The 15,191-nt window shown below is 39.5% G+C and overlaps 1 protein-coding gene across 1 annotated transcript in view; it reads left to right on the forward strand.

Moving 5' to 3' along the window:
* The window catches only part of adamtsl5 (ADAMTS like 5), a 62,946-nt gene that overhangs the window by 14,658 nt on the left and 33,097 nt on the right, over positions 1–15,191 (forward strand). The window contains exon 2 of the mRNA XM_034680435.1: positions 6,083–6,158. Coding sequence (XP_034536326.1) covers positions 6,083–6,158 — 76 coding nt within the window. The remainder of the gene's footprint in view (positions 1–6,082; positions 6,159–15,191) is intronic.

Consider the following 15,191-nt stretch of genomic DNA (forward strand, 5'->3'; position numbering starts at 1 on the left):
TAAGTAAAGTGAAGCCAAAATATTACTGTCATCGCTTGCTGATGATGGCATTTAGAGACAGAGTCTGTACCAAAGAGATCAGCTGGAGGATGATAATTGTGTATAATTCCCTCCACCTTTCACTATCCAAGAACGAGCTTAGCGTTAGCTCAGGCAGGCCACAAAGTCAAGCTCGGCCTACAGAACATCAATTCATCTAAGCTTCTTCCCCTGTAACCCTCCTCCACCCCACCTCCTCCTTTCTGCTGTGTCAGATTTCACCAGTGTCATATGTATCGTCACTGATACTCGCTCTGTTCTGCACCCCGGGGGTCTTTGCTGCTGCTCTCCCTGCCATGGCTTTAGATGTATGAACATGAAAGACAGGGGAGGTGTGCTCTCCCCAACTCAGGCTTTGGCATTCCACGTAAGCACATAGAAGGGCAGGGAACTCCATGAACAGAGTCATATCACCAAATAAAACTTACTGCATGCAAATACTTAATTATTCAGAGGAAAGTGGTCCTGACTGAGCAACCACTTAACTTACAGATGAGTCGTCAAAGATCCAGTCCATCCATTTGTCACGCAAAAATATAGATATTTTATGCAAATTCAAGAGTTGCAAACAAAATAATGCATTAAACAATGTACAGTGGAATATTTTTTGTACCTGTCCATCCCCAAAAAATACAAAAGTTGATATAATAGATACAAATAGAAGATATAGAATGGAAAAAAACGTAAAGATTCCAAGCTGCTGTAAAGAACTTTAAGTTTGTGTTGATTTTGGCGCCCCCTGTGGTCAGAGCTCTTCATTTTATGTCCTCTATCTTGTCATAAATACATGCAAGGAAGTATTTTCTGACAAAAAATTCTCAATCTTCTTATTTTTAAACATTAAATGTGAATATTGGCTGTTAAGAAAGGCTGTTTCGTTGGCGTGTTGTCAATCCTGTAGTCTGACGCCTTCCCCCTCTCTTGTGCCGAGGTTTCAAGCATGCAAAAGTAAACTATATGTTTATGATCTGGTTTGTTTTTTTTAGGTCATAGAGAGGTATCAGTATCAATTTCAGAATCAGTTTCAACTCCACACAGGAGCTTTAAGATGTGTGGTACATCATACAGAGGTGCTCTTAAAGCAGGGGTGTCCAAACTTTTTTCAAAGAGGGCCACATTTGATGTTGTCAGAATACCTCAGGGCCAGTGGCTCCTACTGAGACTTCATAATCATAAAAGTTACATATGAAATATCTATTTAATAATAATGATTCTAGATTTTTTCTCAATAAAACAGTAGTCCTCAGTTCTCCACAAGCCATGTAAACATTAGCAGACATTATCTTCTTCTGGAGATAAATGTTTTTCCTTAGGGTCGGGCAATGTGGGAAAAATATTGTCTCATTATTTTTCTATGGCAGGATCACGATCTGGATTTCATCACACTTCTTTTTCATGTTGTTTTTAAGACTTGTCCAACCAGCAGACAACATTTTAAGAACTAAATACTTATTTCCCTGCATTCTGAACATTTTTTATTCACCAAATTTGGCCTTCTCTGCACAATTTCATAATTTTGATCTTGTCTTGTGTCCTCTTTTGTGCCTTCTGAACTTTTAGTGTTCATCAAGAACATTTTCACATCATGATAAAAACATTAATTTGAAAACCTGTCAGCTTTCACATGTTTGTGTTTCCTCCTAGTTATATTCATGCAGAATATCCAGAGCTTTGGCTTTAGACAGGTAGTCCATATGAAGCTTTTTGAGACGTTTCTGGATTGACTTTAGTTTTGTTTGTGCGCTTGAAAGAAACTGCAAATGTACAGATGATTCAGAATGTGATTAATTTCTTTGCTATAAATAACACATTTTAAAATGGAAGCTTGGGGCCATAAATAAATGGACCTTGGGCCGCGATTGGCCCCCGGGCCGTACTTTGGACATGCATGTCTTAAAGGCACCAGGATGTATGAGAGCTACTGTCTGAAGGCGTAACTCAAGAAGTGTCTCCTCATCCTCTGAGTGTTCGCCCTCAGGCAGCGATATCGTCTGTGTCATGGTCGAAGGCAGAGTAGTCTGTTGTTCAAGCTTCTCCTGCATCTCTTGTGGTGGATGTCCTGCAGATTTAAGAGAGTGGTTCACTCCATGAAGGTGCAACTTTCTCTGTGGTGCAGGTGGTAAAGTTTTATTTTACAAGTCAGTGCCGTCTCATAGTGTGTGTGTATCTTACCTCTTGGATGGAGCCGCAGTATAAAGGTCATTCTGATGAAGTCAGATTAAACTCAAGATAGATAAGTATCAAATTAGTGGTGGAGGAGAAGTGCATGTTGGATTCCCATGACTTCAGGAGGGAGCTGCTGCACATTTATTGCACTTCAGATCCTTTGAGTCGTGCAGGCCTACTTAATGCTCGCCCTGTTTAATGACAGTTTTTAAGATTCCTCTTGCTCGGGGTTTCAGGAAAGAGCAACCAGATATTTTCTAAAATATGTCAGCCTTTGAAAATGTGATAAAGCTGTTGATTTACAGAGAGGGAGTTAACATACTAACCTTGGGTTATCCCCCGGAGATGTTTGAAGTGAAATAAAGTCAAAGAGAAAATGAGAAGCTGTCTTCCGTCATGATTTAGGAGCCTGATGCCCGAGCCGGACGGGGTGACCTTCCTCGTTCCGCTGATATGAATTCCCCCATGTAAGGCCAGGACAGGAGCCGAGGTCTCTGAAGGGAAGGGCTGCTCAGCCGAGTGTGAGGCAGAGATATGTATCGTCTAATTGGACAGGGCAACTACTGACCTGGGACCGAGCCAAAAACCAACTCCAAAAGCATCGGAGCAGCTCCGTGTTTACGGCCGCGGGAGAGATAAAAGAGACAGAGCAGACGGAGAGAGATAAATGATAGCTGCAGTGAAGTGAGGCGTGGGAGAGAAGGTCAGGGAGACATGAAATAGAGAAGATTAAGTTGCTGTTTCTCTCTAAAGGGAACATGTCCGTGTATTTCTGCAACGGTAGCAACACGTCCCGTCACGAACAGACCCTTAAACGGACGACACAGAGCTGCTGTCAGCGCGGCACAGCCAGGACGCTTCAAAGAGCGGGGCTTTCCAGGAATCACAGGCGCTCTCTCTCCCTTTGATGAATCAGACGTAGAAAGAGACGATGAATCTGATGGTTTCCCTCGCCCCGAGGGAAAGACGGAGACGAGGAAGCTTGTAAAGTGAACTACACAAGCTGTTTCTGGGAGCAGCTCAAAGCGCCGTGCTGCGTCGGAACAACGGCGGCCTTTAACTTTTAGTACTTACCTTAAATACACTCGTGCTTTATGACTGTTTATTTATATACTTTATTTCATGAGCTCAGACACACACACCTCTATGTCAGCATGAAAAAACATGATGCATTAATACAAACACATTAGATGACTTCCTATTCTCAGGCTTTCTGAGGACCACATCTTTAAAATAATGACAAAACAAACACATTTAATAACTTCAACTCTGCTTCAGTTCTTACTCCTAACAGTCACTGTGTCTCTCTGTCTTTCATCCTCCTGGCTCTGTGGTTGTGAGCGGTCGCTGGCCTCAGTCTTGGGATGTACACTCCCTTTGCAGATAAGCAGAGACGTCCACTCGAACCATTTAATTTTCCAAACCCTGAATATGACAAAGCCCATCTTTTTTTTAGATGCATTTCGAGGAAAGTCTACAGAAATAACATGAATTTGTCCTTTAAATTTCTTAGTGCATCATGTAAGATGGAGAGATTAGAAACAAACCTGTTATGGCTTGAGCAAAGGACTAGGACCCAAATGCAGAGTACACGAAAAATGTATTTATTAAGCAAAAACCAAGGTTCAACAAAAAGCGCCTTGCGGGTAAAAACAACTGAGAAAAAGTACAAAACTAGGAGTAACACAAAATCACCCAAAAGGGGAAAAAGGTTCTATCAAAAACTCACAAACAAAAACTAGGAATCAATCCTCTGGAAACAACTCGAGATAAGTAAACAGAGAAGCGTGGCTTGAATCTCCTCAGGAGCAAGGCTACAATGGGACATGGAGCATGCGGCTAGAGGAATAATCTGGCACTGGAGGAGTGTTTGGTGGCAGCTTAAGAAGCCAGTGCTGATGAGCAGATCAGGGACAGGTGTGCCTGATGAGCCTGACTGCTGAGGAGACCGGCCCCGCCCCTACCCATGCAACCTGCAGGCAGAGAGAGAGAGGGTTAGGGCAAATCACACAACAAATCAGGACCATAACACAAACCTATGACTTGCAAACATATTGTGACACAATCGTGGCAACTTCACTAAGATTTTAGGGTTATTAATGAAGCTTATTCGTGATTTGTTTTCCTGTAATTTCACCACAACTGAGCAGCATGAAGTGGAACAAAATCACCTCTGTAAAGCACTACTTTAACCCCGTCTCTGCAGACTGGAAATGCCCATACTAACCATATTATCCTGTTCATATAATCTACAGCACTGGAGCAAAAACATAAGGAGGAATATATCTTTTTATGCACATGTTAATTGGACTGATATTGTTCGGTTTTGGTTGCAAGTCCGAATGCAAAAGGTTGCTTCTTGTCACCCAGACGTGGTGCAGCCTTTCTCCTCCCAGCCCTCCTGTAAAATGTGAAAAGTTGGGGTGAGCTGATGTGTGAGCGCAGCAGGTAAAGGTCAGAAACTTTCAGAGTGAAGAAGTGGGAGAGGGTTTTATTAGAGTCGGCCAATGCAGCACAAAAACACCATGCAGCCATTAGAGTGAGAGGCAGATCTCATGCACCAATATGTCATTAAAATAAAATAAAAAGTCCATAGTCTGAAAGGAAAAGGAAAAATAAATTTAGAAATTACAAATGAATACATAAATACATAATAATAAGTGTATTCATTAATTGATAAACAAAAAATATAAATGCATTTTAAAAATATATATATTACAATTATAAAAATGAAAAAATCTATAAAAACATTTAGTTAAATAAATAAAAAAGAATAATGTACATCACAAAAAAGTCCATAGTCTGAAAGAGAAAAGTTAAAATAATTGTAAAAACTACAAATGAATAAATAAATACATAGAAATAAATATGTTAATTAATTCATAAATAAAAAAAATAAAAAGTAAAAATAAAAAATATATATAAATTACAATTATAAATAATAATACAAATGTAAAAATCTACCAAAATTTTAGATAAAAAAATAAATAAAATAATGTAAATCACAAAAAAAGTCCATAGTCTGAAAGAGAAAAGTTAAAATAATTGTAAAAACTACAAATGAATAAATAAATACATAGAAATAAATATGTTAATTAATTCATAAATAAAGATAATAAAAAATAAAAATAAAAAATATATAAATTACAATTATAAATTATAATACAAAATGTAAAAATCTACCAACATTTTAGATAAAAAAATAAATAAAATAATGTAAATCACAAAAAAGTCCATCAGGAAGTAAACTGACAAGAGATGAAGCAACAGGTTCCCACCTCATCTAGAATCATCAGTTGTTAACCTTAATCTCTCAACAACATATTTCAGGTAGTCTCAGTGTCATTTATAATCTCCTTCTTTGAGGTGCATGTGTGAAAAGCAAGTTCCTGAAACATCAGAGTCTGTATGTCCTAAAAACCATCCAGAGATGTGAAGAGCTCATGTGTGAAGAGAGCTCGAGTGACTGAGAGACCTCGTGTAAACGCAGCGGGTGATGCCGGTTTTAAAGGATGACAGTGAGACGGGGGGTAAGTGATGGGAGAGCTGGGGGTTCAGTCGGGCCTCTCTGGCTGTGTGAGAGTTAATAAGGCGCTGTTCGGGTGGAGGAGGGGTGGTGTGCAGGGGGAATTAATGATACTTACTGGATGGGGGGGCATTCCTGACCTTGTGTCCTCTCCACGGGGGTTCACAGCAGTCCGGCAGCTTATTTGTGGATATTATCAATGACCTAAAGACCTCTGCTGTTTCCTCTCTTGTCTTGTCTTCCTCTGCTCACACACCTCAGCTGTAACTTCCTCCCTCATGTGATTCTGTCTGTGTAATATCGTACATAAAGAAACACTCTGACAGTTTGTTTCTCTGTGTGTGTCTGCAGGAAGATGAGTCTCTGCCAGGCCCTGACCTTCGTCCTGCTGCTGGTCGCTCCTGTCAGCCTGTCGTCCCCACAGAGTGTAAGTCCCACCCGCCCGCTTCAACACAAGTCACTGCAGGACCCTGACAGCTCCTGCTCTGTGTCAGCACGGCTTTTTATAATGACTATGATGGAGTGATCGTCAAACACTGCTCCTTCAGATGATGTCATCTCATAAACACGGGCTGTTTGCAGCTTTGCAGAAGTCTCTAACTGAGCCTGAGGTGACAGCAGACATCGATGCATCAACCTTGAACTGCTTCATCATGTTTTTAAAGATGCTCTCTAAAGTTTCACAAAGTTCAACTCATCTTTATTTATACATCACCTTTCAGACATTCAAGCAGGCAGCCCAGAGTGCTTCACAAATACAAACAGAGACAGAAGCAACAGCATGAGGTAAATCTATACTAGAAAAAAACAAGATAGAGGAAAGTAATATGACATACTCAAAATAAAAATAAAAAATCATCAAAATTAAATAAAAATAAAAAATTCAGATAAATATTAGAAAAAAATAAGATAGAGGAAAGTAATATGACATATTCAAAATAATAAAAAAAATCATCAAAATTGAATAAAAATAAAAAATTCAGATAAATATTAGAAAAAAATAGGATAAAGGAAAGTAATATAACATATTTAAAATTAAAATAAAATCATCCAAATTAATTAAAATGATAAAATTAGATAAATATTAGAAAAAATAAGATAAAGGAAAGTAATATGAAATTAAAAAAAGCATTAAAATAAAATTAAAAATAATAAAATCAGATAAATATTAGAAAAATAAATAAATATAACCAGATAAATACCAGAAAAGTTTAATCAAATCATTAGAATAAAATAAATAAGATAAAATCCGAGAAAAATAAAAATAAATAAAATAAAATAAAAACAGTTCAATATCAGAAAAAAATATTAAGTATAATATATAAGTACAAAAAAAAATCAAAGAAATCAAATCAGATAAATACCAGAAAAATTAAGTACATTTTCACTAATAGAAGTAAACTAAAATCAGTTAATATCAGAAAAATAAAATAAGATAGAATTAAATAAAAAATAAAAATGATACTAAAATAAATGTCATAATGGTAATTATGCAGTCCAAATTACTCCAAATTAAAAGCCAGGTTAAAAATTAAGTCTTAAGTTTACTTTTCAAAACACTCTGAGAACTTGTTGTTTGAATGTCCAGACACAGAGTTTAGGAGCATAAAAACAGAAAGCTGTCTCTCTTTGGGGAGGGACACATGAGGAACATTCAGAAGGGAGCGTTCGAGGACCTCAGAGATCGAGCTGGAACATAGAACGACAGATCTGTGATGTATGGAGGAGTGAGGTGTTTAAACTCTGGCCGCAGTGTTTTTAACAAGTTGCAGTTTTTGGGCAAACCAGTGAAAAAGGGAGTTACAATAATCAATACGGCTGGTGATGAAAGCATGATTTAATTATGATTGATTTAGGTTATGAAAAATAACAGCAGCAAATGTCAGATATCAATATCGTCTTGGGTGAAAAGTCCTTCACTGATTCTGCAGCAGAAACATCAAAAGCAGAATTTTCATACTCGTCAGTGTGCAGCCATGATGTCAGTTCCTGTGCTCTGTTGTGCAAATATACAAAGCTAATAGCTGGATGTCAGTGTTGCACTAAGTGCATCCTGCTGAATTCACACACAGGAGCCTGTCAGAGCCCGAGGCCGGTTCCCACAGTCCTCCTCACTTTCTTCTGCCTCTTTATTTTTCTTACATTTGACAGAGTTAAACGCAGCGATTAGGCTAATTGGTGCAGAGAGAACGTCCTGCACGGAGGAAAATCCAGCTCATTCAGTGTAATGAAGCCAATAAACCAATCCCAGCCCTTTGACTGGGAGCAGGTCTGCAGGTCTGCAGGTCTGCAGGTCTGCAGGTCTCTGAGGTCTGATTGGATTGTTTTCGCAGTGTGTCGCTCTACAGGCTCTGAATGCTGCTGCACCATCATCTCTCCTCCGGCTGCAGCGTCCGTCTGTCATCACAGTTTGTCTTGTCGTCAGGCAGACGTCCCTCTCGGTGCCCCTCGAGGCCCCTGGAGGCCCGGCTGGAATCAGCAGACACAGACAGAGATAGGACGCCCCGCACATCAAACCCAGGAATGTAGCAGAGGGTCAACAACACTTCAGATCAGTTTTCCATCATGTGTGCGAGTCTGGTGTCGCTTTAACAGAGGACATGTCATTGCTCAGGAGCTGTTTGAGATGTTTTAGGCTGCTGAGACATTTCCTGCATTGAGTCATCGACACAGCTGCACCGACACATCTGGGCAGCAACAAGAAAACAAGACAAATCGGATCAGTGAAGTACAAGACTGAGGGCCTCTGCAATCCTGAATCCGCAGGCAGAGCGATTACTTTCCTCTGCCTCTAGTTCCTTCTCCATGTGCTGCTAATGTTTACCATCACACACTTAACTTCAGAAGCAAGAAGAGAGGTAGAAAAATAGAAAACAGAATATTGCACACATCTTTACTGTCATTGCACCAGGTTCAGTTAAACTAAGTGTGCAGAATGCAATCAAAACAACAACAAACAGAGACGAACTTCAGCAATGAGACAGTAATGTGGGGAGTATTGTTAGATGTGCAAATATGCACGAGTAAATGCTTGAGTAGGCGGTTATGTGTGGCATTCAGAGAACTGATTAATGCTGTTATCTTTAGCCAGAGGAGGAGTTGACATGGATGTTGACACTGATGAGTTGAGAGGCATCGTCTAAGAGCTGTCGCCATCCTTTCATTCTCCTGCTTCTTCTGCTCTCCTGACGAAGCCGGCTGAAACACATGAGGGGTGATTCTCCTTACAACAAATAAGGAACCAGAATGCTTCAATCACCGAAACCTGTCACCTGCAGACCCCTTTTATTGTATTTAACCAGGAAAACCACATTGAGACTAACAATCTCTTTTACAAGTGTGTCCTGGCCGAGATCAGCTGCAGCACGTTCCAACAAGATGACAACATATCATGAATTTCAGAACAAAAGTCATCAGTCAAAACATCTACAAGCTCAAGAGCCTTCAGTCTGCTTTTAAAAACATTTAAAGAGACCAGCTCCCTCAAACCCAGGCTCTCCGGCTGCAGGTCCCAGGCTGCAGGAGCAGAGGATCTAAAACTCTTTTTACCCATTTCAAGACTCTCTCTGGGGACCGAAACCTTAATCCCCAAACATAATCAGAAACAGAGATTTTAAAATATGCAATGTCCAGATCTGTTGCAAACTCCCTCGCCACACTGCAAAAACTCAAACCTGAACGAGTGTTTTTGTCTAATTTCTTTTAAAAGTGTTTAATTTGATGTAATATAAACCACATTCATGTGACAAGTCCAGATAAACATCTTGTTTTAAGGTATTTAAAGCAAAAATGATTACCTGAAGAGTACAAATATCTGCAGATGACATGATCATTGAGCTTCCTAAAGTAAGAGTAATGTCCTTTTTCTTTAATGCACTCATACCCAGATATCTTCTGTAGCATCCCCAGGTCACACTCTTAAAGGTGACATATCACACTTTTTTCATCAACATATATTGGTCTAAGAGGTCCCAAAACATGTCTTTAAAGTTTATGCTCAAAAAAACACTTTGAAATCAGATTTTGGTCTGCCTGAAAAGCCCTCTTCTTCAGCCCTGCTCAGAACAGGCTGTTTTCTCTCTGACCACGCCCCCTCAGGAAGTGGGTGTGGCCTCGGCTCTCCAGCACGTTGATCTAATGTTTACATGTTGGCTGAATATACACGGCTGCTCACAGACCCGCGTTACTTCAACCCTCTGAATCTGATCCAGAATCTGATCCTGACGGAGAGGCGCCTGCAGCAGGACCTTTCTGAACCATTGGTCACAGATTTAGTGTTTCTTGTTGTTTTATTTGTCAGCATGTCGACGTGTGTCTTGGTACACAGCTACGAACATGTAGCTATGTGGCTATGCTAATTAGCGCTAGCACTTTTCCATGACAAATAAAAATCATCCACTAGATCTTCAAATCTGCAGACGTGGGGAGTCAAACCTGACCTTTGTGTTTATTAAGACAGCCTACAACTAGCATGCCTCCCTCCTAAGCTCCTTGTTAGCACACATGTGGGCAGGGAATGAAAAACGGAGGAGGGGTTGAGTTGTATTTTATACAGTCTATGGGCTGAACAAGCTCCGAGCTCTGACTCCGTGACAGACCGGATATTGTTGTTAAGTAACAAAAACACTGAAGTCTGAAACGGCTCGTTTCACACACATTTACAGAAAGGTGGAGAAATCAGAACAGGGGCAGAATGGATTCTTTTCATTCTCGGGGGGTTTGTAGACAGGGACACATATTTCAGGTAGAGAACCATTAAAAAGTCCATTTTGCATGATATGTCAGCTTTAAAATGTGCATTTATTTATTCTTTATTTCTGTAAATCAGTGCAGTTTATTTATCAGTGCCAACGCTACTTCCAAGCTACCCTCTTAAACATGCACAATGTGAGTCCCTTTGTTTACATCCTGTTTCCTGCAGGTAAGCAGCAAACCTCTGCCTTCAAAATAAAAGCCCAAACCAGGTTCCAACAGTTAACACAAAAGAGATGGAAAATCAAACCATGTATTTAAGATATGATATTTAAAAGGTTAACATTTTTTAGAGGTTTTCATCCCAAAAACGACTTCAAGGTGGACAGTTTTCCCAGTTTGAGTGTCAGCAGAGAGGGACAGCTGGTCTGCTGACAGACGAGGGGTCTGGACTCTGACTTCACACCCTCAGGTCCGTCACCTTTGGAGTAAAACTTCACTTTTTAGCCCCATGATTAGTTTGTTCCTGCTCGCGGGCAGGTGGGGGGAGGGGAGCACACTGAAGGTCAGAAGTCACTTTCATTAATCTTGAATGTCGGCCCACCTCATCTCCAACTGTTATCAACGCTAATTTGGACCAGCGGTAACACTAATGAGGGCAACCTCAGGTGACCCCGCCATGAAACATGATGGAGAGTCAAAACACAGGTCACTCTCAGCTGAGCGTGTGTGTGCACGTGTGTGTGTGTGTGTGTGTGTGCATGTGTGTGTGTGCATTGCTGACCAATCCTGCTCAGTGAGTCACAGAGTCAGAACGCCTCCGTTAAGAAGTAATCCGCTCGATGTACCTGCAGAAGAACGACAAGAATGTCAGGACTCAGTCGTACGAGGAAGTCTTGTGATGTTCTGGGTGATTTGGATTTTCACATTCAGACAAAAGTGACGTAAGAAAATGTAAACAAATAATATTTTAAGATATAGACAAAACTGGTGATATGATTTTTAATGTTTTATAATTCACTTAAATTACATTTCTCTGTAAAAATGATTTTAATTCCATGGTAGGGTCAGTAGGGGGAGCTCTAACAGTTTTGGCTCCACTTTCAGGATAGCTGTTGTTCTGTCCGTTCTATAGACAGTTCATAGTTTAACATGCAGTTAACATTTTTACACTCATCATGAGTGACAGCTCTGCTGACCAATGAGGCTCTTGCATGGCAGTATTTTGGTTTCATGGTTTTGCAATGTGGGGACACCATTTGTTTTTAAATGTCTTTATTATATTTTATTTGTAACTCTTTAAAAATGTTAACATGACAAGATGAAGCCAATTAAACAAGGGCTCAGATATATTCAATGAAATACATAAAATAATAATAATAAAAATGAATCAAATAAATTAATTCAATATAAATAAATAAATTAAATAATAGAAATCTAACAAAAATAATAATCATAAGAATAAAAACATAAACGAATTAAATAAATAAATAAATTAAATTAAAATAAATTAAATAGATAAATAAAATAATACACAGTAATAAGCTTAAAAAATGACAATCATAAGAATAAAAATAGAAATTAATTTAATAAATAAAATAATATATTAAAAGCTGAATTGAATAAATACACAAATAAAATAACAATGAAATAAATAAATAAACAGAAAAAGAATTGTGTTAAAAATTTATTTTAGATAAAGTAAGTTAAATGCCGTCCATTTTTATAAAAGGTCAGTGAGTGTTTTATTATATTTGTTGATTATTTTTTGTTCAAATATTTTGCCATAAATATCATCTTGTGTGAGCTTTATGATGACCTGATGCTTTCCCTTGTTTGATTTTGAGGTAAAATGACTGTTTGGATATGAATAAATCTCAAACTGTTAGTTTGGTGCTTTTTAAACATATTTTTGATTTCACTTGATTTAAAAAATCACCCAAAAAGTTGAGCAGAATGATATTGAATAAGGAAAATGAAACCTCTGTTTGATCTTTTACATAAATCAATTTTAAAACATGACATGAACATCGACCTTACAGCGTACTTCTCCTGTTTAACAGAGCGTCTGATTCCACAGATAATTCAGACGTTGCATATATTTACATTAATATGAGAAGAGTGGTGAGAGAATCAAAGAGAGAAGCTTTAAGTTGTGCTTCTTTGTATTTTTCTATCTCTGTTTGTTCTCACTCCTGCATCAGGTGCTCGAGGTGACTCCGGCATCTCTCGTGAAGAGGTGAAACAGTTTTTAAAGGTGTGTGTGTGTAAAGAGTTAAAAGTGTGTAAGCCAGCTGCTGTGTGAGAAACTGTTCGGGAACGCTGCCAGTTTCAGTCCCCCTCCAAGGGGAAAAAAACACCCTGTGGAATGTGTTTGAGGAGCGCCATTGAGATTTCTCTAATCACTTTTATTGTTTGTCTCTGATGATCCTGATCCAGCAGGCCCACAAGGTTTTTTTTAAACCATCCAGCCCGGATAGATCCGCCCGCCTGTCGGATTCTTGGCTATAAATAATGTGTTGTTAGGCGTCACACTCCGCTCCCCCTGAACACACTTATTCTCCTTTCACAAATGATATCCCGTCACTCTGCCAGCACTGTACACACACACACACACACACACACACACACACACACACACACACACACACACACACACACACACACACACATGCATGCAGGGATTGTGAGCTGCTGACAGTTACCAGTTGCTGCCTGACAGCTTTGAACATGCAGACCTGCAGAGTGATGCTGCAGAGTGATCCGGAGCAGAGAGACGATCTGAACCTGCAGGTTTTTAGTTTTTATGGCTCAAAAATCTCAGAAGTAAATGTTCATAGTTGCATAAATCAAAACATATTTAAATCTTTTGCTGGAGATATATATTTCACAGGACACAAACCTACTAATTATTATCCAAGAGGAATCATTTCAAAACTGCATCCTCTTCAAAATTCAATTCCTCTGATGAACCAAATTTAGTTCAGGAAATGAAAATGTAATAACATCCTTATTTATACAGCTTCTTAAAAAAAAAAGGTTTATAAAGTGCAATGCAGGAACTCAGGAGGATAACAGTGTAAACATTCAGATAGACAGACAAGACAAGAGGTCAACAAGAATCCTCAAACCCTCAAACCTTTGTGCACGTGTCGGGTCGTGGTTCAGGAACTTTCTGAGACAGACTGATCAAGTGCAGAGCGGAGGAAAAGGTGAGCAGTGAAACGATTTTTCAGCTCATGAAAGTCTCTAGAAAGTCTCTCGAAAGTCTCTCGAAAATGTCTCATGAAAATCTCACGAAAGTCTCACGAAAGTCTCATGAAAGTCTCACGAAAGTCTCACGAAAGTCTCATGAAAGTCTGTCGAAAGTCTGTCGAAAGTCTGTCAAAAGTCTCACGAAAGTCTGTCGAAAGTCTCACGAAAATGTCTCATGAAAGTCTCACGAAAGTCTCACGAAAGTCTCATGAAAGTCTCACGAAAGTCTCACGAAAGTCTCATGAAAGTCTCACGAAAGTCTCACGAAAGTCTCATGAAAATCTCACGAAAGTCTGTCGAAAGTCTGTCGAAAGTCTGTCAAAAGTCTCACGAAAGTCTGTCGAAAGTCTCACGAAAGTCTCACGAAAGTCTCACGAAAGTCTCACGAAAGACTCAGGAAAGACTCAGGAAAGTCTTACGAAAGTCTGTCGAAAGTCTCACGAAAGTCTCACGAAAGTCTCACGAAAGTCTCACGAAAGTCTCACGAAAGTCTCTCATAAGTCTCACGAAAGTCTCAGGAAAGTCTCACGAAAGTCTCTCGAAAGACTCAGGAAAGACTCAGGAAAGTCTCTCGAAAGTCTCACGAAAGTCTCACGAAAGTCTCATGAAAGTCTTACGAAAGTCTTACGAAAGTCTCATGAAAATCTCACGAAAATCTCATGAAAGTCTTACGAAAGTCTCTCGAAAGTCTGATGAAAATCTCATGAAAGTCTCTCGAAAGTCTCTCGAAAGTCTCATGAAAATCTCACGAAAGTCTCACGAAAGTCTCACGAAAGTCTGTCGAAAGTCTCAAGAAAGTCTGTCGAAAGTCTCACGAAAGTCTGTCGAAAGCCTTACGAAAGACTCAGGAAAGTCTCACGAAAGTCTCTCGAAAGACTCAGGAAAGTCTTACGAAAGTCTCACGAAAGTCTCTCGAAAGTCTCACGAAAGCCTCACAAAAGACTCAGGAAAGTTTTACGAAAGTCTCATGAAAATCTCACGAAAGTCTCACGAAAGTCTGTCGAAAGTCTCAAGAAAGTCTGTCGAAAGTCTCACGAAAGTCTGTCGAAAGCCTCACGAAAGACTCAGGAAAGTCTCACGAAAGTCTCTCGAAAGACTCAGGAAAGTCTTACGAAAGTCTCACGAAAGTCTCTCGAAAGTCTCACGAAAGCCTCACAAAAAACTCAGGAAAGTCTCATGAAAGTCTCTCGAAAGACTCAGGAAAGACTCAGGAAAGTCTCTCGAAAGTCTCACGAAAGTCTCATGAAAGTCTCACGAAAGTCTCACGAAAGTCTCCGGAAAGTCTGTCGAAAGTCTCCGGAAAGTCTCTCGAAAGTCTCTCGAACGACTCAGGAAAGTCTCATGTAAGTCTCACGAAAGTCTCTCGAAAGTCTCTCGAAAGACTCAGGAAAGTCTCATGTAAGTCTCACGAAAGTCTCTCGAAAGTCTGTCGAAAGTCTCACGAAAGTCTGTCGAAAGCCTCACGAAAGACTCAGGAAAGTCTCACGAAAGTCTCTCGAAAGACTCAGGAAAG

Source organism: Notolabrus celidotus, chromosome 3 (genome assembly GCF_009762535.1).
Source record: "Notolabrus celidotus isolate fNotCel1 chromosome 3, fNotCel1.pri, whole genome shotgun sequence".
NCBI lineage: Eukaryota > Metazoa > Chordata > Actinopteri > Labriformes > Labridae > Notolabrus > Notolabrus celidotus.